The sequence below is a fragment of the Cornus florida genome, unplaced genomic scaffold (genome assembly GCF_030987335.1).
Source record: "Cornus florida cultivar Cherokee Brave unplaced genomic scaffold, ASM3098733v1 CherokeeBrave_3.0.0_Hap2_Chr10, whole genome shotgun sequence".
Lineage (NCBI taxonomy): Eukaryota > Viridiplantae > Streptophyta > Magnoliopsida > Cornales > Cornaceae > Cornus > Cornus florida.
Window position 1 is genome coordinate 104,103,455 of NW_026775580.1, and position 27,689 is coordinate 104,131,143.

Genomic DNA, 27,689 nt, shown 5'->3' on the forward strand with positions numbered 1-27,689 from the left:
AATTCAAATGGTCCATATATTCCTATCCTCAATAAAGAATTTCAAATCATTTTACTTTTATTAAATTCATTCAGTTTCTTCACAGTCCTACTTTGAAATATTTGTCTGAGGCCATGGGTATAATATATATATGTATATAATACTTTCCCAAATTGAAGTCCAATAAGGGCCGCGGAGTCAAAAGTTTGGGGGTTCAAAAAATATATATTTTTCCCACCAACTACAGCAAGACAAGAAGTTAAAATTTAAAGAAAATGAAATTTTTTCTTTTGAAGAGAACAAAAAGAAATTCAAAAAATAAAGGTAAGAATGAAAATAAATAATTAATTAAAAAAATAAAATTAGATAATTTTATGACTATAATCTATTATTTTTTAAGGGGATTTTATAATTTTTTATAAATTATATGCATAGAATAAAATAAAGTATAGTGGGTTACCAGGGGCTTAAGGAGCAGAGGGGCATTTTATCAATTTTAGGGGTGGGGGTATTTTATAGATATTTTAAATATACATGCATAGAATATATAAAATACTATTGGACAACATGGATCCGGGGCAATTGCTAAGTACTGACTCATTTTTTTTATCTAGTGTCACGCCAAACGTCTGGTTCGAAAGGTATTTGAGTGGCCCGAGCTACAATAAGAGTATTGTAAATTCATGTGGGAAATAATGTAACAAGGGAGAGCCTGTCCCGCATTCGATCTGAATAAAAAATTGAATGGGTATATTTGAATTGGGTCTCTGTCCCACCTAATAGTTTATCCCTGACATTTAAATATGAATATAAATATACATCTTCAAATTCTTATTTTAAATTAAATGTGAAATTATGATTTAAAAAATAGTCAAAATATTTGAAAATAAGGAAAAATAACCTTACATTCTCAGGAAAAGAAAGAACTGTTCGGACATGGGTTCAAGGCTAACAGTAAAACTTCACATTGTTGCTCCACCTCCACCTCCATTGTCATCAGGATTCATCATTGTCACCTCCACCAGTAGCAATACCTACCGCAACACATTACACAACAGTTTACCCACCACAATCTCTATAATTTTGAAATCACTGAAAAATGAAACCAAATGATACTAATTCTTAATTTTAACACATTGAACTTACCAAGCTCCACTATGGTCGAATGCCCAAAATTTAATAACCCAAAATACAATTACGCTGAATTTTGACTTTTGACATTTGATTGTTATAACCCCCCTCCCCCCCGCTTTTTTAATCTGAGTTAGAAGAAATCAAAATTTTGGAAACATAACATGTTTTAATTATTCTATTGGTTTTGTATTTTAGAATATAACATTAGAACAATTCAACACTGAATTCTCGAAAAAAAAATTACAGTTTTCATAAATCATATGACAAAGTACTAATAAAAACTTCACATTGTTGCTCCACCTCTATTTTCATCAGGACTCATCATTGTCACCTCCACCATTAGCAATGCCAACCACAACCACCACACAACACTTTACCCACCACAGTCTCTATAATTTCGATAATCACAGAAATTTAAAACTAAATTATACTAAGGAATAATTACATTTACCTTCCTCAAGGTTAAGTCTAATTACAAATATTACCCTTAACGTTTTAATAATTACACCAACTCCAAAGTAACACTTTACCCTTGCCCGTGACGGTCAACGCCGATCAATAATAATATCAACAATTTTTAACACGAATTATCAAATTTGCCTTTACTATAATTACAAAGACATTTTCACCCTTACTTTTAAATTAAAAATCACTCATGTACCCTCAAAACAATTCTGTATACACATCTGACATTTCACTCTAAAACCATTTTAGAAGCACAGCTCTCTGTACATAATATATATACTGGTCTATATATATATATATATATACATATACATATATAAACTAGTCCATCCTATATATATATTGGTCTCTATACATAGCTGCAAATCATCGCGCCGCCGGAATCGATGGAGCATCTCGCCGCCGGAATTTATGGTATGCTCTTTGGGGAAGTGGGAGAAGAATGATGGATGAAAATTGTGGGTTTCCAAAATTAGAGACACAGTTTGTGGTGTAAGATGCATGGTTTGGGAAGTGGGCTGATGATTGACTTTTGGCCCAATTAAGGAAATTGCTTGGTTGTGTGTAGTTGGCAGATTTGGAGGAGAAAGAGTCATTGACTTCGAATTGGACGGAAAATTTGGAATAATGATGGACTCCGAATTTGGCTGGATATTTGATTGAGTTGGAGATTATTTTTTATTGTATAAATCAAACAGGCATTTATTTATTTATTTATTTTGTGGGCAAAGGGGTTGAGAGGAGGTGAAGGTTTCATTACTTAATTTTTTTGTTGGAATGATACGCCGATATGGGTTTTGATACATGTAATAGGTTTTGAACTTTTGATTCTTGCCGACAGATGCTGCTGATGCCGAATTGGTGAAATCCGATGAGGAATTGGCTCGGATGTTGCAGGTTGTTGGAAAAATTTCATTGAATTTTGAATTATTATTTTTTTGGATTTGATTTGGTAATTGTTTGAATTTTCTGTTTTTGTCAAACTATGAATTCATTGATTTTAGGCAGAAGAAGCCTAAAATCACACCACAACATCAAGCTAGCAGTTGCAGAGAGAGAGGGGGGGGCAAGCCGAGAGTTGAGAGACAGCGGCTGAAGCTTGCGAACGGCGAACCCTAACTGGAACAGCGAACGATGGAACCTGAAAGATATGGGTTTTGATTTTTTGAACAATCTGAAATGATATGCCGATATGGGTTTTGATATGTGTAATAGGTTTTGAACTTTTGATTCTTGCCGACAGATAGATTAACTGAAATATATGGGTTTTGAACTTCGGATGGATTCTTATAGATTAACTGAAATATATGAGTTGTGTACGAGCCTAGAGATGGAGGAGATTGGGGAGGCTGAAATGATTTGCCCTAAAATTATATATATATATATATATATATGACCCATTAGTTGATTTAGGGACAATATGGTAATTTTTAAAAAATTCTTTATGTGATATTAATAAAATATTAGAGGGTGTTTTAGTCATTTACATTGGTCAATGGCCGGAATAGAATGCCGATCAGTTTGGAGGGAGGTTAATGTAATTTTTAAGAAGGGAGGTTAATGTAATTTTTAAAACGTAAGGAGTAACACTTGTAATTACGCCTAACCTCAGTAAAGGCAAGTGTAATTATCCCATTATACTAATTCCCTTCGTATTTCAGAATACAGAATTACAACTCAAAACGCTGCATTCTCAAAATTTTCACTGTTTTCAAAAACACATGTCAAATAATTCATTAATAAAATTGCAATTCAACCCAGAAACATATGAATAGTAAACCATCATACAAAATTAGAAGAAGGTGGAATAATTTTTTCCTGAAAGTGGCCGAAAACCGACTACTTTGATCTTCATTTTGAAATTTAAATTTCTGGACCACACATTACCATGCGGTCAATGATTAGAACCTAACTTGTAACATCAGTTTCTTTTTGTGAAAACCATAATCCAACTTCTAAATCCTATGCCTATCAAGAAATGAAAGATAAAATAACCTGTAGTTTGTATTCTAATACCATTTTCAAGAAAGAAAAGAAAAGAAAAAAAAAAAAAAAACATTTAAGGTGATAAACCGAATGAAGAAATGAGAAGATTCAACTAAATTGTTTCTTATTTTCAGACCAAAGGCGTCCTCTCTTCTTCTTCATCACCCTTATCAGCTTTTCTATTTTCTTCACTGTAAGAAGGCTTTTCAATCTTGGCCATGGATGATGAGATTGGGAGTCTTTTGGGGGCTTTGTTATCAGGCAAAAGCTTCAATATGATCCCCATGGATATCAGCAGAAGTCCAGTCCCATGCTGTTCAGTTAATGGCTTTGTAAATATCAAGTATGATAGCAACAAAGTTACCGCTTTTCTTGCCGTTGTTATCTGTGAAAAAATTCAACGGTGAGACAAGTTTGACAACAAAAATTTCAAAGTTTAAATGCACATATGATATGCAAGCCATGTAATGAGTCGCCATTTGAAATACCAAAGTTCAAAAACTACGATTGAATTCCTAACCAAAATAATAATAATAATAAAACTCCTATAGAATTCAATGAGAAGGCCAATTGAAATCAATAATTCAAACTACTGAAAGCTCTTCAATTTCGTCCATGCATAAATTGATAAACAGAAGCAGAAAAGTTCATGACAAGAACATACCATGGCAGTCGTGGCAGCACCAAAAATTGCAATGAGGGAAAGGACAGAGACTTGACCGATAAAGGTGGCCATTGCTTCGAAGATCAGAACACCATATACATAAAGATGCTGCATGAACAAGAGAGTATTTTATATAATAATAATAAAAAAACGTATTTAATTTATCAAAAAATAAACAATAATAAAGGAGAAAAAAAAAAAAACAGAAAGTATCTGGCAAAAGGGAAGAAAAGTTTTTTCTTTCTTTTTGGGACTTTTACCTGAGAACATGAATTCCATGCTCTGAATAGTTCTCCTGTGAAAAGCATGGGCGGAATCAAGAAAGGTAGACCGACTACAGTTGAGCAAAAGAGCATTTCCATCTGTAAAAAAAGAGGGGAAAAATTTATTTGAATATGAACTCGGGATTATTTTCATGATCACTTTATTCACATTTAAACACCCACAGAGAAGATCGCATCATGGGCAAATCACCTGTGTTGTTTCGGGATTCATGGTAAAGATTGCTTCTTGCAAGTTCCCCAGAAAGGAGTCCATCACTAGAGCACCGGACACCATTATAACACCAATTGAGCTGAAGTTTGGTGAAGTTTGTGCATCTGCTAAAGTGAAAAGGATCAAACCCACCACCAAAAGTATGGCAGAAACATACTCATGAAGTGGGTATTTCCGTCTCAAACCAGGTATGAAGGCACCCATTATCATCACAGGAAGAACCTGAAACCATAAATATAAAACTCATAACAATTTGACTAATTTCACAAACTAATCAAAATGATAATTAAACAAAAAAATGTTCTCAAAATTCCATGTTCGATACTCCAATTTATCCACTAAATTATGTAGTTCCAAATTTATATGGTTAAAAATATTCTTTCAGCTAAAACAAGTGGTTCTAGAGGCAAAATAGAGAAAATTTAGATCAAATTAATCTGCTTTCTTATGCTCGGATGGCTTTCAGCCTGATCAGGATGAGGAATCTTACATCATTCCATTAAGTAAATGTTTCTGAATGCCAATCAAGTTCAGACTAGTTACTAAAAATTTTAAACATTGAAAGACTTCATCCAACTCAAATTAGCTGCTCTAAGGAAGCACATGAGATAAATTGTCGAATACTATAGAACTATATCGGCATTATCGCATTGCAATGTTCTATGAGTAAACCTGATCGATATACGATGCATTCAGTTTGGTGTTTACCTTGGTGGATTTAAACATGAGCTGTGCCGGGTAATTAAGAAAAGCCAACGACCCTTTGGTAAGTCCATGTGAACCCATAAGCACCGCGGAGAGCTTCACATAAGTCTTCCATGGGTTCACCATTTTCTTGGTAGTGAAGCCTTGACAGTAAATCAGGAAAATATAAACCCACCCTTGAACAAATGTAAAGTACCAGCCATAGCTGAAATAAGAAAACAAACCATTCAAACACACCTTATCAAAATCAAACCCCACATTTAAGCTCAAAATTTAACATTAACTCAATAAAACAGTGCCCAAATGTAAAACAGACCTGAATTTAAGCCTATTGTACACATATTCCTGAAATGAAGCAATAGTTAGATTCAAATTCATTTAGCAATATAAGCATGTATTATGATCTGATTAAGGCCCTCTAGGAAGTAATTCAACTATGTTTTAAACCAAGTGTTATGATCAAAATTACTATAGAAATTGAATTGTATTATACAAGCATTGGCAGATAAAGTAGCAACAATTCAAGAACGAATAAAGCAATTAGTGTAGTCAAAGTTATCCTTCTAAATTCGCAATTTCAAAATCCAACTTTCATAGTGAAGATTCAATAATTAATATTGGAAGGGCATCCATGGAATCCAAAAAAAGTGCCGCTAAAGTAAGTTTTCCGGGACAATCAGATTTGAATCCCTGTTTGGTTGCTGAGAAACCAATCGAAAAAAGGAAAAGAAAATTTTGAAAAACTGAAACCTCACAAAAACAAGGAAAAAAGAAGTCTACAAAATCAATTGCTCGTCCGCTTCTACTTTCTTAGTAAGAAAACATGAAAAAAATTAATCCGTCCTCACGACTTTTCTCGGGAAACAAACAAAAGGGTTTGAAGATTATACCTCACAGATGCCATTGACGAGATAACCAAAGAAGAACCCAGAAGAGCAGATGAGGAATTGATGCCATTTAGGTCTATCAGAGAGAGAGATTCCGAACAGAGACCGAGCTTGCTCTTCGGTCTTCATTATCTCTCTATCTCTCTACACAACTCTGTTTCAACCAAAAACGTGTACTCTGTGTTTCAAAGTGTCAAATTGATTGCTTCAAAGTTAGCACGTTGGCATAAGAGAGAGAGGAAAGAGTAAATTAAGGAAACGATATGGGCTTCATCACGTTGATCGAACATGTAAAGCACCAGGTTTAGAGAGAGAATAGAGTTTTAGAGAGAGAGACTTGTGCTTTCTTCGAGGTCAGTTTTTGTTTTGTCAAAAGAAGTTTTCGAGGTCAGTTTTTGTTTTGTCAAAAGAAGTTTTACGAAGAATGGAAAGGTATTAGAAACCAAAAACAAAGGTTTAATAATCACAAATCATAAATTATATAATTTGCATTATCATTTATATATTATATACTCCGAAATCGTGTATAGGGGGTATTATTTTTTATTAAATTATTTTTTATTAAATTATTTTTTTTTGGTATTGTATTAAGAAAAATTCTGACTAATATGACTTCATTTAATTAGGTGCAATCCCATGGTCTTTTGTTTGACCTTTTCCACCGCCTTAAAGACGTGTTATTGGGTGGCTTACAAGTGGATGTGTAGGAGTTTTCATAGTTGTAGTTGACGATGATAGATATTATATTTCAGAATTTGGACTGCTTCCGTACGTTTTGGAGTCATGTGTTTGTTCGCGTACAACACACATTGAACTGTAACACTGTATTGCATGTTCAATCGTTGATTTAATACACGTATTCCAAAAGTTTTTTTTTCAAGTTGAGTAATGCCAGCAATGAAAGAATTCTTTGTAATTTTTTTTTTCTTAAAGTACGTCATATCTACCATTTAAATTATAATTACCATTTGAAATCAAGATCTCAATTACATTGTATGTATTTATTATAATGTTATTAGTGAAAAATTAATCATTAAGAGTTTTTCAGATACTACTATATTGGATAATCACTGACTAACATTACTTTTTAAAGTTTATATAATCACATTATAAAGAGTTAGTTCAATGCATAAAAAGTCAATCTTATTTTGTTTTCGAATAAAAACTCGTGATATTCACATGTTATAAAAGAGCAGTCTTACAAAAAACCCTCAATTAATGGGGTTATACTTCACTTAATACGTTGCAATAAGAAGAATTGTAATATAATTACTTGGGGGGGTCAAAATTTTCTTCCATTCTAACTTAAAGCTACTAATTTCATACTTGCCGAAGACAGCAATATTTTTAGGAAGTGGAGGGGTCAAAATTACTCTAATCTCCATAGTATTGAAGTGAGTTGTTCAAGGCTGCATGCATCTTCAAGGAAGCTTCTTTTGGGTGGTGATGATACAATGGTGGTACAAGGGAATCAAAGATGACATTGATGTGATGATGTGCTCGGCAATTTGAGGCTTGGGCCCAGTCAACTTGTCAAGACGGACCGGCCCAAACAGCTTGGGCTAGGTAGTTTACAGATTAAGACTTCTGGAATCTGGATGGTTTGTTTGATACTGCACTTATCAAATCAAATAGGTAGCTCACAAACATCTTCTTTTAAAAAATTTATGAAATTAACTGAATGGAAAATATATTTTAGGAATCTGAATTTGTGCAATGATAATTTTATGAAAAACATTAGTCTTTGCACATATATATATTAAGAAATCTTAATTAATTTTATTAATTTTAATAGTTCACCTTATTATGTATCAAACAAACTTAATTAAATAATTTATTTATTTAGAATTAAATATTGAATTGAGTTTTCAAAGAACGCCTAAAATTATAGTAGCAAGTTATTAGTTTTTTTTTTTTTTTAAAAAAAAAAAAAAATTTGGCTTATTTCAAGTGAGTATGGGCTAAAGTGCGTGTACGAGTATATTTATTATCAATAGTAAAAATAAAAAATTATTCAAAAGTTGTTGTCCACCAGGGGTGAAAAAAAAAATTTAAAAAAAATTAAAAAAAGCCTTGGGCTTTGAATTTGTCCTCATTCTTTAAGAATAATAAATTTTGGGCCAATGCCATTGAAGTTTTAAAATGGCACATCAATTATACCATAACATTGAAGTTGTATACTTTAAAATAACAATTGTAATTGAATAAATGTTTAATTTATTATAAATTAAAATATCAACTAAGCCATGTGAATATATATATATATATATATATATATATATATATATATAATTGAATAAAGAAAAATGATTCTTGCACCGAATAATTGAAGTGAATTGCTAGACTTAGTTTTTTAATTGGTCAATTATGCAAAAAATAAGAAAGTGGAGCCTTCCACTTAGTTGTATTTGATATAAATAATTAATTAAAAATTATTCGGTTAGGTAATTTACTGCAACCATTCGGTATGAATAAATGTTGGATTATGATTGTTCCTAAAAATAAAAAAATAAAAAGGGCCTGGCCTTTGAGTTTGGGTTTTTTTAATATCAGTCCAGTCCATTAACCACTCATTCCCATCCCAGCCCTCAAATTCCATAACGGCCCAAAACCTCAGAGCTTCGTTCACCCCTTTCTCTCTTCACTCTACTCCTCCACTGCAACTTATGAAAAACGATGATCCTCCGTTTATAATTCCCAAAAAAGACCTTCTCTGTTTTGCAGAATCATCGTGAGCAAAGGTATGGGCGTGGGAGGTCATTTCTGGGATTTACTCAAACCCTACGGTCGAACCGAAGGCTTCGATTTCCTCCGAAACAAACGGGTCGCTATTGATCTCTCTTTCTGGATCGTCCAGCACGAAACCGCAATCAAATCCTTCACTCGAAACCCTCATATCAGACTCACATTCTTCCGTACCGTCAACCTTTTCTCCAAGGTACGTTCTCTCTCGATTTTCCTTCTATACCCCCTGTTTGGTTTTCAAGAAAACAAAACAAAAGAAAATTCCAGAGTCTTGTGTATCAAACACATTGTTTTAATTTAAAACAACTCATTAAAATTCCATAACTAAGACAAAAATAAATTTGGGTCTCGTCTATCAAGGCACTTTTTTTTTTTTTTTTTTTTTTTTAACACCAAATGGGTGGAGTCTGTGAATTTGAGGAGATGAGAGTAATGTGTTTCAGTGTTCGTGTGGAATTTTGCAGTTTGGGGCGTTTCCGGTTTTTGTGGCTGATGGGACTCCCTCGCCGTTGAAGTCTCGGGCGAGGATTGCGCGGTTCTTTCAGGCATCAGGCATTGATTTGTCGAGTTTGCCGGTGGCCGAGGAGGGTGTTTCAGTTGAAAGGAACCCGATGTTTTTGAAATGCGTTAAAGAGTGTGTGGTTAGTTAACTTTTGGCTATTGGCATACTACTTATGTGTTAATGTGGTGCTAATTTGGTTGTGATTCCATTGTGATATACTCTAATTTAATCTATATTGTTTTGATGTTGAGGGGTTTCTGTGTACAGTTTTAACGTGTTTGGTTCACTGTCTGTTATGTAATCCTTTTTACTTGGTTGCATTAATTAAGGAGACAAAATGTGACTAAGCATCCACTTCCCTTCTGTGATTTTACTGCTTGGAATAACATGATGAAAACGCAACGAAAGAATGTCAGGTTATAACTTTATAAATTTCCCATTAGAGCAACAGTATTATTTTCAACTTTTACAAATTTTGCCATGGGAGGACATCAAGTAATCGCACGGTCTAAAGATGAAAGAGAACATTTCTCAAACTCTGCCTTTCAAATAAATAGAATGTATTGGACCACCAGACAACGTAGAGCCTACCACTTAGTTACTTGGGACAAAAGTACCATTGCTATGTTTAGTTTAGATGGTAGTTGTGAAGGAGAGTTGAAACTTCTTGTTTCAATGGAAGTTGACCTTTTTGAAATTTGCCAAAAAAAAATCGGGGGCAAATTGTAAGAAAATTGTCTGTAATACTCTTGCATCTCGGAGGGAAGTTTAGCGTCTTGATGCAAGTAGGAACACCATATTACCGGTAACTGGCATATTTGTTGCATTGTCTTTCATTTTTCAGCAACCAAAAAAAGTCCTGATTACTTATTCATTAGAACGATGTATTATTAACGTCAAAAGCATTGCTCAGTACTTATGTATCCATTTATTAGCATGCTTTGGAGCGTGTATGATTCTAATTTTTTCATAAATCGTTGTTTGATAGGAGCTGCTTGAACTTCTTGGAATGCCCGTCCTAAAAGCAAGAGGAGAGGCTGAAGCACTTTGCGCACAGTTAAACAGAGAAGGTCAAGTCGTTGCTTGCATTACAGCTGACAGCGATGCTTTCCTATATGGGGCTAATTGTGTAATAAAACGCCTCCTGCCCAACTCTAAAGTAAGTCGTTGTTCGTTGTGAGTCCATTTTGCTTTAAACTATGCTCAGTTAGTTGATACTACAATGCACCTATACTACTGATCGAGCAATCAATGTGGCTAAATTGTACTGGAAACAGCTGATTAATTTTGACTTCTAAGTTCACTTCGTTTCTTGTTACATTGACTCTTAAGAATGAAGAGGTAGCAGAATGACCTATTCGGTGATTAGAAATCCTGGCATGACTTGATTGGACAGGTTTTTGGATAAGTGAGATCTACCTAGAAGATTTATCCATTCCCCTTTTAACTAACGATTAAATTTATTGAGTTAAACAAAATGTTGTGTGGTAAGTCAAATTAGTAGAAAGCTAGGCCCTTGAGATCATATCCCTCGTATATAAACAGAGAATGTGCAAAATTTAAGCCTTGGGGATATGAATTTCATGAGATTTTTAGGTGTTGCGTGATTAAAGGTAATATCTTAGAAACAACGGATTTATTCTCACCAAAAGAAGAGATTGAAACAATAGTGTTTCTGAGTTGCCAAAGCTAGGGCTGAATGTGGGGTTGGCAGTTTTCTACAATGCTATTTAGTTATCTGGTTCTGTCTTTGGGTGCTGGTTGCAAATATAGGAGTACATGAGAATTGATTCTTGGATAAATTTTGAATCGTTCTTATTTATGGGGAACCAAGCTCCTTTTGAAATGGGAGGTTTTTAAAGTTGCTTACACTGTGCAGGCACTGTGATGAGGAATAGGATCCTCATTGTGGATTAACTTAGCATGAGGAGCTTCATTCTTGATAACTGGTTCTCTTGCTGTGTTTTTCTTTGACAAAAATACTTTGACAATTTGTTTATCAGTTCTTTGTATTTGATCTTCCTTTTGGCCTTTTATGTGCTCTTAATTTGAGGTTAAAAAAGTGGTTCCTCCTTGTAGTTGTTTTTCTTTTGTGCTGTGTAGTTGGGGTTTGGGTTGCCTTCTCCTCTTCTCTCCTTTTTCCTCTTTTTATTACATCTGTCAAGAGTTCAGTTTATGTGAACAGGAATGTGATGATTACATCTATTTTATTTTAAACTTGCACTGATAGGTAATATTTGAGTAATTAATACTATTACATGTATAGCTGAAATGTGCGATGAGATAAGGGTACAAGTCGTGAAAAGACAAACCAGAAATGAATGCATACTTTCAAAGTTAAACAAAACACAAGGTATAGACATAATGTCAGTGTCTTGGTGATGATGGTCCCAATGATTATAATTGCTGCACCACAGAGCATATGGTTAGCTTGAATCTACAAAGGTTAGTGGTAGACAAACAGGAAATGTCTAAATTAATGTGTTTGATATGCCTATACAGAGAGGGCCTTTACCCAATATAGAGATAAGGTACTTCCTTTGATGACTCAATCTATTAGGAGTGATTTTTTTTTTTTTTTCTCTGGGACACATGCATTATGAGCAGTTCAAATCTCCCTGGAGTAAACTTCTTTCGGGACTCATTTCCAGATATACCCCCCAAAACATCAGATGACCGATCCTCCATGTATATTCAGTAGCTGAAATGTGTGATGAGATAAGAATTCAAGTCATGAAAGGACAAGCTAGAAATGAATGCATTCATTCAAAGTTAAACATAGCACAAGATAGAAACATGGTGACAGCCAGTCAGTGTCATGGTGATGATGGTTCCAATAATTCCAATTGCTGCCCCCATAGAGTGATATGTTTAGTGGTACACATACAGGAAAAAAATTTAAATGCATGAGTTTGATATGCTTGTCCAGAAAAGGCCTTTACCCACCCAATATTGGTCCCCTGTTAGCACAAAATGGTGGCTTTCATACTTGAAATTTCATTCTCACAGACTCAAATGTTATATCATGACAATAGAAAGAGATAAAGTCCTTCCCTTGATGACTCAATCCGTTAGGACCAAAATTTTTCTCTGGGACACATTCATTCTGAGCAGTTCAAATATCCCCGGAGATAGAAACTTCTTTTGGGGTTCATTTTCAGATATTTGCCCCCAACCCACCCACAGACATTGATCTTCCTTTTTTATCTGGCTGAACTAGCAATTAGGGATGCCGATAGTGTTTTGTGTTTCTTGATTGAAGCACCATGCTAAAATCGTTTTGGCTTTTCATTTTTTTCCATAGAGTTCGAGCAAATGCATGCACCCTGCACTTTACCTGTTTGGGGCTCGAACCCCCAACCTTCTCCCCTTTGGGGTGGAGAGGATACACCGCCCATGCCAGTGGCCTGGTGGTTGGGTTTGCAATAGTTATTATATATCATAATACACATGTTCATTGTCTTGTTTCTATTGCTAGTGACATCACATGGAAGTTCTTCAGTTTTCTTGCTTTTATCCCACAACCCCATTTTATGACATCTACAATTTATTTTGCCAAAGCATTCTTTTGCTCTTTCCTATATTTTGTTTTGTGTATATCATGGACATGCATTATAGGTTTTTCTCCTTGGCAAACATGAGCATCTCAGTTTGTGCAGGAACCCTTTGAATGCTACCATATGTCAGATATTGAAGCTGGTCTTGGGATGAAGAGAGAACACTTGATAGCCATTTCTCTTTTGGTTGGAAATGACCATGATTTAAATGGTGTGCCAGGAATTGGGATTGAAACTGCTCTTCGTTTTGTCAAATCTTTCAGTGAGAATGAGATCTTAAATAGGTTTGTTTGCTTGAGTGGTTTACCAGATCAACTGTTTTACAGAGTATTGACCTGACAATTTTACTGAATCTATGACATTTAATGTTCATGCAGGTTGCATGAAATAGGCAGAGGAGATATGTTGCAGTTCCAGGGTGGAATGAAATATGTAGGTGATATTACTCCCAACTCAGATGAGAATACACCAAAGATGAAATTTTCTCATTGTTCCGTCTGTGGACATCCAGGCAGCAAGAAAGCTCATCTTAAGTCGTCATGCGAATATTGCATCACTGATACCAGCAATGGATGCTTGCAAAAACCAGTGGGGTATAAATGTAGTTGCAGCTCATGTGATCTGGTACATTTTTATGCAGCCATGCAACCTCTATCTTGTTTAGCATATGACATGTTCGTATTATTTACTGACATTTTGAGCTTTTCATTTCAATTTTATCAAAATAGTTGCACTGGTGCATTTCAGTTTATTTATAGGTTTTTGCAGATGCATTGCTTCTTTACTGTGAGCATATATAATTAATGGCAGGATAGAAAACAAAAGGAGCAGAAGAAGAATGAAAATTGGCAGATAAAAGTTTGCAAAAAAATTGCCATGGAGCAGAAATTTCCAAATGATGAGATTATTACAATGTATTTGAGCAGCAACCAAGGAAATTCTACTGGTAAGATTGACAGTGTGGGTGATACATCCATATTATTCACTATACTATATAGCAAGATTACCGAAAATCGAACAACTTTATTTTGAGTCTGATGCCTCAAGTATTAACAATTGTTTGGTTTATGTAATGCTGTGCAAGTGAATTGTAAGAACTGGGTAACGTTTGGGGTATATCTGTGATCGGTGGATTAGTGGACCATTTTCTAGATAAAAGTGGCAATAGTTTAGGCAGGCAGAGATTTATTTTATATTATCTTATTCTTATGCTTTTTTGGGAGTTTGGAGTCGGGTTTTTGCTTTTACTTGATTTTTTCCTATTTGTTCAAGAGAGTTATTTTTCAAAGCCTGGTTTCCTCTAGTCATACAATGTTATGCTTCCCAATCATTAATACTGGAGTTTCTTTTGCAGATGATGCCCCTCATGTATCGTGGGAAAGCCCAAAAACTGATTTTTTGGTTGATTACCTCTCCTATCATCAGCACTGGGAGCCATCTTACACACGACAAAGAATGTTACCCATGTTGTCCACCATTTTCTTGAGGGAACTGGCCTCTAATCCAACAAATGATATGTTATACGGACAGTATGAATTTGATTCTATTCAGCGTGTTAAGAAAAGATACGGGCATCAATTTTATGTGGTTAAATGGAAGAAGGCTTCATGTGCAATGGGTGATGCTATCTATGCGGTTGCTTCTGAAGTGTCTGATACACAACATGAGTCCAGGGAACATGATGAACCCATTGATCTGTTGGATGAAGCTGATGTCCCCCAAATCAGTGTTGATGATGGACACTGGTTTTTGTTGACCGATGAAGATATGGATCTTGTTCAGGCTGCCTTTCCAGAAAAAGTGGCCCAATTTTTGGAAGAAAAGGTATATTTTTTCCCTCATACATTTCTCGCTTACTCTCTATTTTGATGTGCCTCGTGTTTTCATTTGTCTCTCAGGAACTGAAAGAAAAGAAATCGAAAAGGAAGAAATCCAGCTTAATATCTGAAGGAACTCCTGAATCGTCAAAATCACCAGCACCGAGAAGCGTGCAGCTAAGTATTACTGAATTTTACCGTGCATCTAAAGCAATGAAGCTTGGGGAGAAATTAACTGAGAATTCACATAATAGTGATGTGACTAAAGGAAAAAAACAAATGTCAAGCCCAAATCTTTCCAAGTCTTCTAGGCGGCGTCTTTTGTTCGACTAGGGAAGGGAAACTGTAACTTGAGCTATGTAAAATATATTTTTGGTTGCCATTGAATTGTTGTTTCATTGAGCACAATCAGCTGTAGATGGATAGTTGTAATTAAATATCGGGTTTACATGGCAATTGATAGGTCTTAATCCTCTTCTTCTGCTACCTAGCTTGTAGAGTTTACTTGTTTTATTCTTAATTTTGATGACAGAGAGAACAAGAATCTCATTATATATAAAACAGAAAACTCTACGAAGAATACATATGAAAGTGAGGCCACATCAACTGTCCAGTGGATACAATCTGCTTTGTTTGTTAAGCCACATAAACTACTGGAATGTGTAATTAGAACTCTCACATTACACGAAAACACACGCCCACATCATATATATATATATATATATATATATATATATATATATATTGTCTCATTTATTGGTGCTTTTTGTCGAACATTGACTAGGCGTTCGGGTCAATTTTAATGTTAATGTGGATTTAGATCATGGTGGTGCTGCTCTTGCTAGATTGAACTGGGTGCCATTTTACTCAATCTTGAAACAGATCAAGATAATAATTCTTGTAATGATTACATTTCCATATAAATCCAGAAATTGGATTCAACATCAAAAGAAAATTGATTTAAACCTTATTTCTAAATGATATGGATAGAAGCATATTGTCACGCCATGCTTAATTTTGAGACGGTACCCATGCCTGTGCCACGTGCACTCACAAAATGATAATGGCATTTCATGGAATGCTTATATATAATAAATTTTATAATTGTGTGGAGTATTTTTTAATGTAATGGAATTACATAGGACTTAGAATAGGATTACTAGATTATTTTATGGAGTTTTGTAATTTTTTTTTTTTTTTTTTGTCATGTTGGGTAAAGATGGTGAGGGTTTTAGAATTTCCTATTAAAAAGGTAATATGCCTATATAAATGGGATGTGATTTGTTCCCACCAAGATATATAGTGTTCTTGGGTAATAAGATGTATTCTTGTGGGTGTGAAATCAGATTTATTTTACTTTAAAATAATAAAATAAATACTTTACTTAATAAATAATCTTTTGCCTAAAATCTGTTATATGGGAATTTTTTTTTTATTAAATTTTTTATGATTTACTGTTTAAATCAAATCAATAAAAATTTATATTCACATATTTCAAAGAAAGACATGCAAAGACATGCGAAGATTAAACTAAAAGTATTAAAATTTATATATATATATATATATATATATATATATATATATATTTTCCTATTTTGACATCGCATGAACAAAACACCTTGAGTTTTTTTTATTAAATTTTTTTTTGTCAAAAAAAAAAAAAGAGATTCTAGTGCAATTTCAAAACAAATCATGTGTTAATAGAAAAAATAATACATTATTATTATTATTTTGAAAACGATATACTTTAGTTTTGCACGGCATTAGTCCTGTCCTAATTACCTTCCATACAAGAAGTTTACCGTTGGTGCAAGTGTGAAAAAAAGAACGACTGCATGTCTTGCATTTATCGTATATGGGGAGCAACTAGCTTAAAGTAAAACTTATTATTGTTATTGTTTTTATTATTATTATTATTATTATTATTATTATTTATTATTATTTTTTAAAAAAATTTAAGTATCACCTGTTATCTGGTGGTAATTTTTTTAGAGAATTTTGACAGACACAAATGTCCATTTATAAACATATACATGCAACTCAAGCGGACCTATGATTGTTCTTCCTTTCTCAACTAGGTGATGAGTCCAATTTTATTCTATTATAATAATTCAATAGTTTTTATTGTTTAAATGAAATTAAGAGAAATTTATAACCACACGAAAATTTTAAAAAGCGAAAAGAAAAAAATAATAAAAAACAAAACATTCTATTGGCACGGCCGGGTAACACTGTTGGACAAGTGTTTGATATACTGCAACTAAAATTGCCTTATATTATTATTGTTATTATTATTATTTTGCTGCTTGTTCGTCGCGGGAATATGATTAGAATATCAAGAATCTTGTAAAACAATGGTATTTCCTCTATCTTTTAAATTGCATAATGAAAATTCGGTTTTCAAATTAACAAATTGAATGTGTGAGTTGTGTGAGTATTTTTTACTAATAAAAAAATAATAATTAGAATGAAAAAAATCACATGCACAAGATAGATTTATTAGTTTTAAGCTTCAAATTATATGGGATAATTTTACATTTTATTATTATTATTATTTTAAAAGGAGATTTTAATGCAATTTTAAAACAAATCATGGTTCATGAGTTAAAGAAAAATAATACAAAATTTTCGAAAACTAGACAGATTTATTAGTTTTAAGCTTCAAATTATATTATTATTTTGTTAAGGCCATTATTCATGTCCTATTACTAACTGCAATTATTATTATTATTATTATTTAAAAATATATATATTATTATTAAATTTGATAGACACAAACAAATGTGCAATTATGTAATACGGTCTTCAGTGCACTATGTGTTCACTCACCCCAACATAGAAAAGATGCCTTCTCTCCTACAATCTCTCTCGTCAAGCCCATCTCTTGCTCCTCCGAGAAACAAGCCACGAGCTTCACCCCAGGCGCACAGTAGCAGCGTCATCAGCACAAGAACAACCACCCTGAGTATAGTAGTGAGAGCTAACACTAAAACTAAAACCAATAAGCAAGACGACGACTACCATGCCACCCTCAAAGCACTCAACTCCAAAGGCCGTACGCCTCGAAAATCCCTCGGCCAGGTTCTCTTTCTATTACACGAACACACACCCACGTCATATATATATATATATATATATATATATATATATATGTTTCGTCTCATTCATTGGTGCTTTTTGTCGAACATTGACTAGGCGCCCTGTGATTGTTGTGGTATTTGCAGCATTACATGTTGAATTCTTCAATCAATGAGCAGCTTGTGGCTGCGGCCAATGTGGAGGACGGAGATGTGGTCCTAGAAATAGGACCAGGAACTGGTTCTCTAACCAATGTTCTCGTTAATGCCGGTGCAACTGTGCTTGCCATCGAAAAGGTCAGCCTATAATTCTTATAATGCAAGTACAGTTACGCTTTTTCCAAATGTTCGCGTAAGAATTCAGGTTTTCAGTAGAATTCTCTTTCTATACGTGTTCTTCTTGTCTTAATTATGCTCCCATTTGAAGCAATTTGTACCCATTCTTTCATATTTTAGCCATAGCATGGGTCTCTAGTCTCTACCATTGTTTTTGTGAATTAGTTCAAATTTTTTTCTCTTAAGTGGTGTCATTTCAGAATTCACAATGAATCCTAAAGTTTTTATTTTAGTGTCCAAATACAGGGTCTCAAACTAAGCATGGGAGAGAATTCTTGTCATATTTCAAATTCTATTTTTTTTAGAATTATTCTTTTAGTTGAATTTTCTTTTGTCTTACATTTTGCATTTTGTACAAGTTGTAGGATCCATATATGGTCACACTTACAAGAGAACGATTTGCTGGTATAGACAGGGTAAAGGTAATCTATGTTTTTCATAGTAAGTTAATTTTCAAATTTTATTTGTATGTTATGAACTTATGACTGATATCTTTATACTGAAATACCCACCTGAAGTTTTCCTTGAACAATGGAAGCAGGTAACTTTTCAAGTCATAATTTGGTTAGAATGTTAGGATTAATCTTTTGCGTCTAGAATATATTTTATTTTTGAAAAATACAAGAAAGATAGAAAAAACCAAAATAACAAAAATGAAAGGATATTATGGTGCTACATGAGCTCTTGGAGGCAAGAAAATTACAATACAATGCTGCCTAAAACTTAATCATCGCTGCATCAATTGTTATAGTTTTACACACTTCTCTTTCGGTGTTTCCTGATATTAGTATAAGCTGTATGCTTGCTATAATGTAACACTATGTTTTAGTTTGTACCACCTTACCGATGAAGCAGTCCCATAGTGGTTTATTGACTGAGTTAAAATTGGTACATAAAATTGAGATTTATAATGCCATGACTGTCCATATACACTTGCACAACTTTGAAAATGATTTGAAGTTGAGCATTTCATCAAATAGTTAAAAAATCTTAACTCCGTTAAAGAAATGGCTTGGGGTACCTTAACTTTTATAGTTGGAGAATTTTCATAGTAAACTTATTAGTTACGCCTCGAAGATTTTGTTACTTATCTTTATTCTTTTGACTTATATATTCATTCATTGACTTCTACTAATTGGTTCCAAATTCTAATACTTGAAGTATTTTGAAATTGCATAATATGCACAAATTGTGCTGCTCATGTAGTTTTTGTTGTCAAATACGCTATAAATAATCAATAATGTTCTGACATCTTTAATTGAATGCTTTAGATTTTGCAAGAGGATTTTACGAAATGTCACATTCACTCCCATTTGTTCTCGTTATTGGAAAGGAAAAAGTCACCGGATGCAAAATCACAATGTGCAAAAGTGAGATCTCTAGCTATCTGTTTGCTACCTCTTACAATGGTGCCTTGAATGTGACTGTCTCTTTGAAGTGACTGAATATTTATTGTGTGTGAAGAAAAGATCTATTTCAAGACTGTGTACCAAGGTCACTCGACCTGAGGGTCTAATATAGTCATGGTATAAATAATAGATTTATATATGCATCGACGTGTTCTTTTCCTCCATAGTTTTTATAACTGATCTATATTGGAAGTATGATAGAATATATTTAGACCAAACTCTTTTTTTGTCCCCCTAAAAAGCTAAATATATTCTTTGTTTGTAATTATACGGGTTTGTAATTAGTACGGTTTTCTAAAATGGCTTTTCAGTTCTTAGTCATTTGAATTAAGTGCTGTGAGGATTAGTCATCTATACTTTGGAGGATCATGCCATGTGATGCAGAATCATGCTTGCCTCTTTATTAATCAAAAATATTATTCCAATTATTTAATCAAGACTATTTCAGAGTGCCTTTCTTGGCTGCTTTGTATCCAATCATGATGACGAGTTCATATAAAATCTGTCTTTCAAGAGAAAAAAGTGTATTCTTTTCCTCATGGTTATTCTGAAATAGTCCACTTGAGTTACTTGTTTGCAGGTAGTTTCCAACCTACCGTTCAATATAAGTACAGAAGTAATAAAGCAACTTCTTCCAATGGGTGACATTATCTCAGAAGTTGTTCTGTTACTCCAGGTTCACATCACTTCCTCTCTGATATAAGTGCTTTATATTAAATAATTTCCCTTTGACAAGTAATATGGTTCAAAGTTCTGGCTATTCATTAGTTTATGCTCTTTGATCAGTTATATTTTTTCTTTTTTTCCTTAAATTCATTCTTTTGAACTTACATCCAATTTTCTAATGATTATTCTTCTTTTTACTGTCATTTATGTTTTCCATACAAGGATCAGTACTGATCAAAGAGAAAAATAAAGTTACTTACAACAGGACAGTTGTAGCATGTAAAAATCAGGTATCAGTAGGGGATTTGGATATATACCATTTTTCTGTTGTGATGGAAGAGAAATGCAGAGACTTTAATTTTTTAAAGTGTAGAGAAGGGCCAAAGGTGACAGTGATTGAGTTTTAGTGAAGGGCGTTGAAATTAAGGGTAATGGGAAGAATGATTATTTTCAATAATTGTTAAATGGAAACCACATATGGGACTTAGCGGTTTTAATTTACAAAAGAAACATACAATGGGACTTTCTTATCAAGAAATGTGAAGAGGATATTTATCCTGGAAGATATTCTGAACAACTTATGCAAAATTTTGAGGAAAAGAATACAAAATTTATAGTGGTCTTAATTTCCAAAGAACATACAATGGGACTTTATTATCAACAAGTAAAAGAAACAAGGTATTTTACTTTAGAACAATAATGTGGTTAGCTTTCAAAAAGGAGTGCAACTTTCGTATATTTGCGTATGATCAAGGACGTGTATGTTGGAGAGTCCTAGCATTAGTGTTGACAGATTGGACCTGCTAAGTGCTACCATATTCGGATTATCTGCTCAAAATTCAAATCTTTGGCAGGCATACTGAATATCTTTATGATGATTGAATATTTTCAGGAGGAAGCAGCTTTACGCTTGATGGAATCATCTTTGCCAGCATCTGAGTATCGACCCATCAATATCTTCATCAACTTTTATTCAGGTGAGTCTGCAATTTTTAATCTGTGTAAAGAAGTAATGAAATAATATTAATGGCAACAGGTCAATAATATTTTATGAATAATATGAAACAAAATAGTGTGCAGCATCTGGTCATACGTATTGAATCAGATTATACATATAAAAGCTACTTATAAGTCACAAGATGCAACATATATGTATATATTAATTCCTTTTGGAATCGGGTTAGGCTACACTATTGGCAAGCCTGGCCTTGCAGTTCTTCTTGTTGTAGTCTGAGGGTCCCCAAGAAGATCAAATAATATAATTTTGTTTTAAATTATCCAATTATAATGGATGTAAAGGTTAAGATACATTAGTTTTTGCACAATCTTATTTGAACTATTTATAATTTGGGCTTCCTGATTGTAATTTTCTTTTCAGATCCTGAATACAAATTTAATGTCCCAAGGACAAACTTTTTCCCCCAACCTAATGTAAGTGATTGATTTCTTTTCCCATCAATTCTGATTCATTCCTAGTGAAGTTGTAATACCGTGTATTGAGTATGTTGCATTTGCTAGTTAGTTATGGTCATAATTTGTGGTTGTCTTCTTTCACCAGATGTTTTAGCCTGATTCTATTCTCCGCCAAGACTTTTCAGTTTCATGTGCATAGAAACATCCAATTAGAGTTCAACTTCACGAATATGAACTTTGGGTAGTCCATTGAAAGCAATACCAATTGCTGTGAGAAAATCCAGGAACAAATGGAACTATACTCTGCCGGGGTCTAGAATTCGTATATGAAATAAAGAAAATGTAATTGCAATTTTATAAGGTACTGAAGCTTATAATATTGCAAGTGCAGTATTCAGACATAAATTATTAAACTATATGAGACATAAGAAGATAAAGTATAACTCGCTTGTTTCTTCTTAATTTCACTTCATTATGGACAATTTGAAAGTTAAATTTACAACAAGACAGCAATCTTCTTGTGCTATGAAAACTTTTTGTGCATCACCCTACATCGCCATAACTTCAATCTCATTTTGTTTTTGTGTTGGATTAGGCATAAATACATCTAAACCAGAAGGAGTCCCGAAGAGGTTTCATGATACCCAATTCTTTTTTTTCAGGAAATATTCACCAACTACCCCCTTTCCAGTGTTTGCATTGGTCATCCTTGGTGCGGTGACACACCAGCCTCAACTTGCTTGAACCTATGTTTACCACTTTACCTTTTGCGAGCTCAGTATAAACGTAATGAATAACTGTGAATTTATTGACATTCTTCAACAAATTAAAAATTGAGCAAATAATAGTCTGTTTGATGCTGTTCGTATGGCCCTAGCTCAATGGTAATAAATAATTTCTACTCACTAATATATACGCATTATTCTGTGCAAGCTCTTATTATCAAAACAAGAAAGAAAAATAAAAATATATATAATAATGTTGGGTACATGTTTGGCTCCTTGTGTAGTTGTAAATTATTTGCCACATATCATGACTAAAGCACTTTGTTACTGGTGACTTTTTTTGCTGCATGACTCCTTGCTGCATATTCTTTATTGCACATGTTTCCCTGAAGTTAAAATGTTACTATAGAGGTCTGTCGCCACCTTTAATGGAAAGCAAAAATAAATTGTCCGGTGTCAGTGTGGGTCCAGAACCCATATCAGTGGCTCATGTTTACATACATATCATGTACGGATGTATGCGTTTTATGATTTCACTGAAGGAATAAAGATTGACCCTGATCGTTTCTTATGCTTCTGTAGGTTGATGCAGCAGTTGTTGCATTCAGGCTAAAGCAAGTTGCAGACTATCCCCAAGTTTCTTCCACTAAAAGCTTCTTCTCAATGGTTCTTACTCGTTTCCATTATGCCTTGTTATGCTTCTATTATAAAAAATCCTTTACAAACTTTGTTCATTATAATACTAGATTTGGCAAGAACTATGTTATTTTTTCATTGTCTGAGAACAAAAGTTTCCCGAGGTTCTTATATTAATTTGGGGAAGAAAAAAATCAAGCTGTTCATTTCTAGTAGTCTCTCTCTCTCTTTGGAAATTTATGTTTGCCGATAACATAGTAGTAGCTTTTACATTTGTTGGATAGACTCTATGTCCTAATTGCAATAAACCTTGACATCCTACCTTTGGGAATTTCTTTGCATCTGATTCATGCATTAAAACCTTTCTTTTGTTTAAATATCCATCTCTTTCTGAGTTTCTGGTGACATGATATTTTTAATAAATTTAGGTGAATTCCGCATTCAATGGGAAAAGAAAGATGTTGCGGAGATCACTCCAGCACATATGCACCTCCCTTGAGATTGAAGAATGCCTTGCAAATGCAGGGCTTCCAGTGACAGTAAGTATTTGTTAACTAACTAAATGTGATTAATTGATACTCAGTTTCTATATATATTGGATTCTGCTAATCTTTTGTCCTCACATCACTATTAATGCAGTCAAGGCCAGAGGAGCTCACATTAGATGATTTTGTAAGATTGCATAATCTTATTGTGAAAGCATAGTGCTTTTGAAATCACCAACGGCAAGTTCTCTCAAGTTCTGATCAGAGAAGGAACTCAACAATTTACAAACACGGCTGTGAAGTCCTTTTCCATGGCCGAAAGTGCATAGAAAATTGGTGGTTACAAGTGTGCAGCCAAAATGCATCCAAGGCTCCGGCTGGATATTCAATGTGAAACAACGTACTCGTCCAGCAATGTTCTCCCTGTAGATTTTTTTTTTTTTTTTTTTTTCTCCTGAATGTCGCTGTAGATTAATTATATGATCTAAGGGCACCCTGCAAATTATGTATCATAAGTTATTGTGTTACCATTCAAGCACAGAAGCACTGAATTGTACTACAATGATGTCCCTGCAAATTAAAATCATTTTTTTGTTGAATCAGCCCAATAAACTAACGTGATAATGCACGTATTTTAGGGCCTCTGTAATCATCCTTTGCATGGCTATATTGAATGTTGGTAACGACCGAGTATGGAGTGACAGGATGGGCACATGATGTGCATCAAAACTACGCTGTTTTGATGCACGGGACGGACACATGGGTTCGCTGGAGATGTCCTGCCTCACATTGACAAGGAAGAGAGAAGAACCTTCGTGTCTACAATAATACTCATTCTTTCCTGAACTTGTCTCCAGAATCTGCAAGGGACCGGTGCCATTTGCACCGATTTAGTTTTAGAAATGAAACTTCTGAATGTACAGGAACAGTGAAGAGTTTCATGTAAATAAGGCACATTGATTTTAATCAATACATGAATATTCTCATCAACTGTTTTTCAACTTAATAATAATATACAGCTTGGTCCATAAAAAAGGTCAGGACTTGAGATCACATGTTTATGACTCATAATATGGATAGAACCAAATATGGGAATTTTGGAGAAGCCAAAAAGCATTATAAAGTTACAAAATTGCATAATTACTTTGTGAATCATTTCCAATAGTGAAAAGCAACGCATGCCAGAATAATAAATGATAAATGCTGTTCTTCTGAATCTATACAGAATAATTTAAATAACAGTTTTGATATAATTTGTGTTTTATTTGCAAAAAATTCAAAATATTATACAAGATAGAATCATGCTATAAATGAAATGCCAACGTAATCTAAGCCTCCTTTACAAACCATATGAAGTTCTAATGATTTTTGAAACAATAATTTAAATCATCTGAATTGGTTCCATCTACATACAAGGTGTATAAAAACATCCTATCATGCAAATTTCAACCCCTGTTGAAGTCTTGAAGACCTAAATCCCATTTCACTTGTAGCAATCCAATAGATCATGCTGATAACTACTTCTACACCAGAAAGTTACTATCAAGAAGCAAAGGCTTCTGGAACTAGTAGATTCAATCATTATCTTGTTCCTGCTTCTCCAGAACTAGTAGATTCCGGGTTTCTAGTTGTGGATTCAATGTGCCCTTGGTTACTTCCATTCTCCTCAGAATGCTCAGCACCAGGAATCAGCCATTGCCGAGAATGATTCATTGAAAACTCATAATTTCCCACATGCCGGGACATAGCAAATGCTACAGGTCTGGCATATTTTGTTTCGAAAGTCTCCTGTAAAGGGAGCCGGCAAACTGGACAGGTAGACTGTTTCCTTAACCATACATCAATGCAAGATAGATGAAAATTGTGGCCGCATTGAGGCATGATTCGTAATACTTCTTTCTCTTGGTACTGTCCCAAACATATTGTACACCTGCAGATCATCAGGACTAAACCTCATATGTGCCGTATCTAAAAGGTCTCAATTCTAATTTTAAAGTTTATGTAACATTGAGCTAAATTTAACAAGCACACATCATTTTCATTTGGGGAGTGTACATAATATATGCATAGTTCTACATCAATTAGTCCATGGATCAATCTTAAGTTAAACTTCAACATTTTAACATAACCTGACATCTTTTAGTTTGATCACTGTCTGAACCTAACAAATTGAACTCTACTGTAGTTTGATCACTGTCTGGCCCACATAATGAGATTGGAACTATACAAATACTAATTGAAGCTTCAGGACAATGGAAAAAATGACATTACACCTTTTTTTCCCGGTAATTAAATTGGGCATTAGGTTGAATTAAAGTCTATTTGCAATGAGAAGCAACAAAGATAGGTAGATAAACCTACTGTGCATCTTCCAAAGAACTGAATGCCTCACGGTTAAACTTCATTGTAGGGATTGCAGCAATCGCAGCTGGTTCAAGACCAGAAATCCTATGCACTGGCTGTCAGCAAAGAACGAAAAAATAAAAATAAAAATAAAATAGAAATCAGAGACCCACACTTGAAATTTTCATAAATTTTAAATTCGATAGTGAATTATTAAAGTTGCATAAAGTTTTGGAAATCATTGTATTTTCTATAATGTCATTGTAGCTTTATAGGACAACCACATCCACATGTGACAGTGTTGAGGGACCAATCCACTTTAGTCAGATTGGTAATGTCATCAATGACATGGGGAATTACTCAGTTTCCCTTAAAGCTATTATCCTTTTCTGCTCCTTTCCTTTCTCCATTTCCTTCCTATTCAACCAAACAACAGGAGAAAATCACTCCTTCGGCTCCCTACACATGCCTCTTTAACCCTCCTACAGTCCCTTCCACCCAATTTCCATCCCTTATACCCAATGGAGCATAAAAACTTTAACCAAACAGAGCCAATTCAAATAAACCTCACCATGCAACAAATTACATATCTGTGAATTGGGACATTAAGCAGAGCAGCTATTTACATATACATGTGTGTGTGTGTACATACAAAGTTACAAACACATACAACTCGGTATAAAGGATCAGATATTCAGATGATATACCTGTTCAAGATCAATCCTTGAGTCAATCTCAAACATCTGCCTTGACTCAGCTCCTCGAAGCCTACCACATATTAGTCTGGTGCAGACAAACACAATGAAAGTAGCACTCATTCCAAACCCAATAATTGTAGTAATCAAATTCATACCTGAACCAAACATATCTATCTCTCACTTCACCAAACAACAAAATCAAACTAACCCAACCCAGATCCAAATCAAACACAAAGAGGCAAGTGTGGATCAATAGTTGATAAAATCAAATCCCAAAGCAAAAACCCAATTGAATGAAATAAAAAAATATCAGAAAACCCTAACTAACAGAGACCAAATCAATATTGAGTGAGAGATATTGGAAGTACTCATTGTGGGAATGAAAATCAATCAATCATGAATAATACCAGTTAGAGAGAAAACAACAAAAAGCCGAAAAAAGTCCAACAACAAACCTAAGTCTAACAAATAAAAAATAAAAAAAAAAAGAGGTAGATCAAGATAAACCAAAAATGTTAGATTCTGAATGCACGACTGGGAAGACCAATCACAAGAAAAAAAATCATTAGCCATTTGGAATCCTAATCCCTTTGGGTGGACTCAAAGTCAAGACTTGGAGGGCCATGAATGGATGGATAGTGCGGATGAGAAGAAGAGAAAATAGTAATAGTAAAGACTCTTCGTTTTCTTGGTGTTTTGGAATTGCATTTAATGGGCTCCACTTGTGAGTTTCTTATGGGTCACGATTGTAAACTGGGACCCATCTACTTTACGTGGGTTGTTTGGGTTTTTGGCGGCTAAATTGTTTCCCAACGGTAAAAAGAGGTGAGGATCTTTATGATTCCTCGATTTCTAATGATGAAACAGAATCTAGCGCTTGAGTTATTTTTTATTCTTCACCGACTTTCAGGTTTAAGGGACCGTTTACATTCTTATTTTTACTTTCTTTCAAAATAAAATCATAC

General features: G+C 34.0%; 4 protein-coding genes across 4 annotated transcripts; 2 read left to right on the plus strand and 2 right to left on the minus strand.

Annotated features, from left to right (window-relative positions):
* Window positions 1-3,370: 3,370 nt before the first annotated feature.
* LOC132276607 (UDP-galactose/UDP-glucose transporter 2-like) lies at window positions 3,371-6,725 on the minus strand. Its single transcript, XM_059778105.1, has 7 exons — window positions 6,319-6,725; window positions 5,745-5,773; window positions 5,432-5,633; window positions 4,703-4,945; window positions 4,489-4,590; window positions 4,229-4,336; window positions 3,371-3,949 (listed from the first exon to the last, which is right to left on the minus strand). Exons 1-7 carry the CDS (start codon window positions 6,442-6,444, stop codon window positions 3,695-3,697), a joined length of 1,065 nt encoding a protein of 354 aa, XP_059634088.1. The 5' UTR covers window positions 6,445-6,725; the 3' UTR covers window positions 3,371-3,694.
* A 2,169-nt stretch (window positions 6,726-8,894) lies between these two features.
* On the plus strand, window positions 8,895-15,422 carry LOC132276608 (flap endonuclease GEN-like 1). Its single transcript, XM_059778106.1, has 8 exons — window positions 8,895-9,253; window positions 9,525-9,701; window positions 10,551-10,721; window positions 13,222-13,403; window positions 13,497-13,743; window positions 13,930-14,065; window positions 14,474-14,943; window positions 15,018-15,422. The coding sequence occupies exons 1-8, from the start codon at window positions 9,059-9,061 to the stop codon at window positions 15,267-15,269; spliced, it is 1,830 nt and encodes a 609-aa protein (XP_059634089.1). The 5' UTR covers window positions 8,895-9,058; the 3' UTR covers window positions 15,270-15,422.
* A 2,305-nt stretch (window positions 15,423-17,727) lies between these two features.
* LOC132276609 (ribosomal RNA small subunit methyltransferase, chloroplastic) lies at window positions 17,728-24,282 on the plus strand. Its single transcript, XM_059778107.1, has 10 exons — window positions 17,728-18,017; window positions 18,161-18,310; window positions 18,715-18,771; window positions 19,621-19,719; window positions 20,339-20,434; window positions 21,317-21,401; window positions 21,803-21,855; window positions 23,145-23,228; window positions 23,627-23,737; window positions 23,838-24,282. Exons 1-10 carry the CDS (start codon window positions 17,781-17,783, stop codon window positions 23,901-23,903), a joined length of 1,038 nt encoding a protein of 345 aa, XP_059634090.1. The 5' UTR covers window positions 17,728-17,780; the 3' UTR covers window positions 23,904-24,282.
* Window positions 24,283-24,910: 628 nt separating this feature from the next.
* LOC132276610 (RING-H2 finger protein ATL39-like) lies at window positions 24,911-27,389 on the minus strand. The gene is made up of 3 exons (XM_059778108.1): window positions 26,734-27,389; window positions 26,045-26,142; window positions 24,911-25,613 (listed from the first exon to the last, which is right to left on the minus strand). The coding sequence occupies exons 1-3, from the start codon at window positions 26,890-26,892 to the stop codon at window positions 25,265-25,267; spliced, it is 606 nt and encodes a 201-aa protein (XP_059634091.1). The 5' UTR covers window positions 26,893-27,389; the 3' UTR covers window positions 24,911-25,264.
* Window positions 27,390-27,689: the final 300 nt, after the last annotated feature.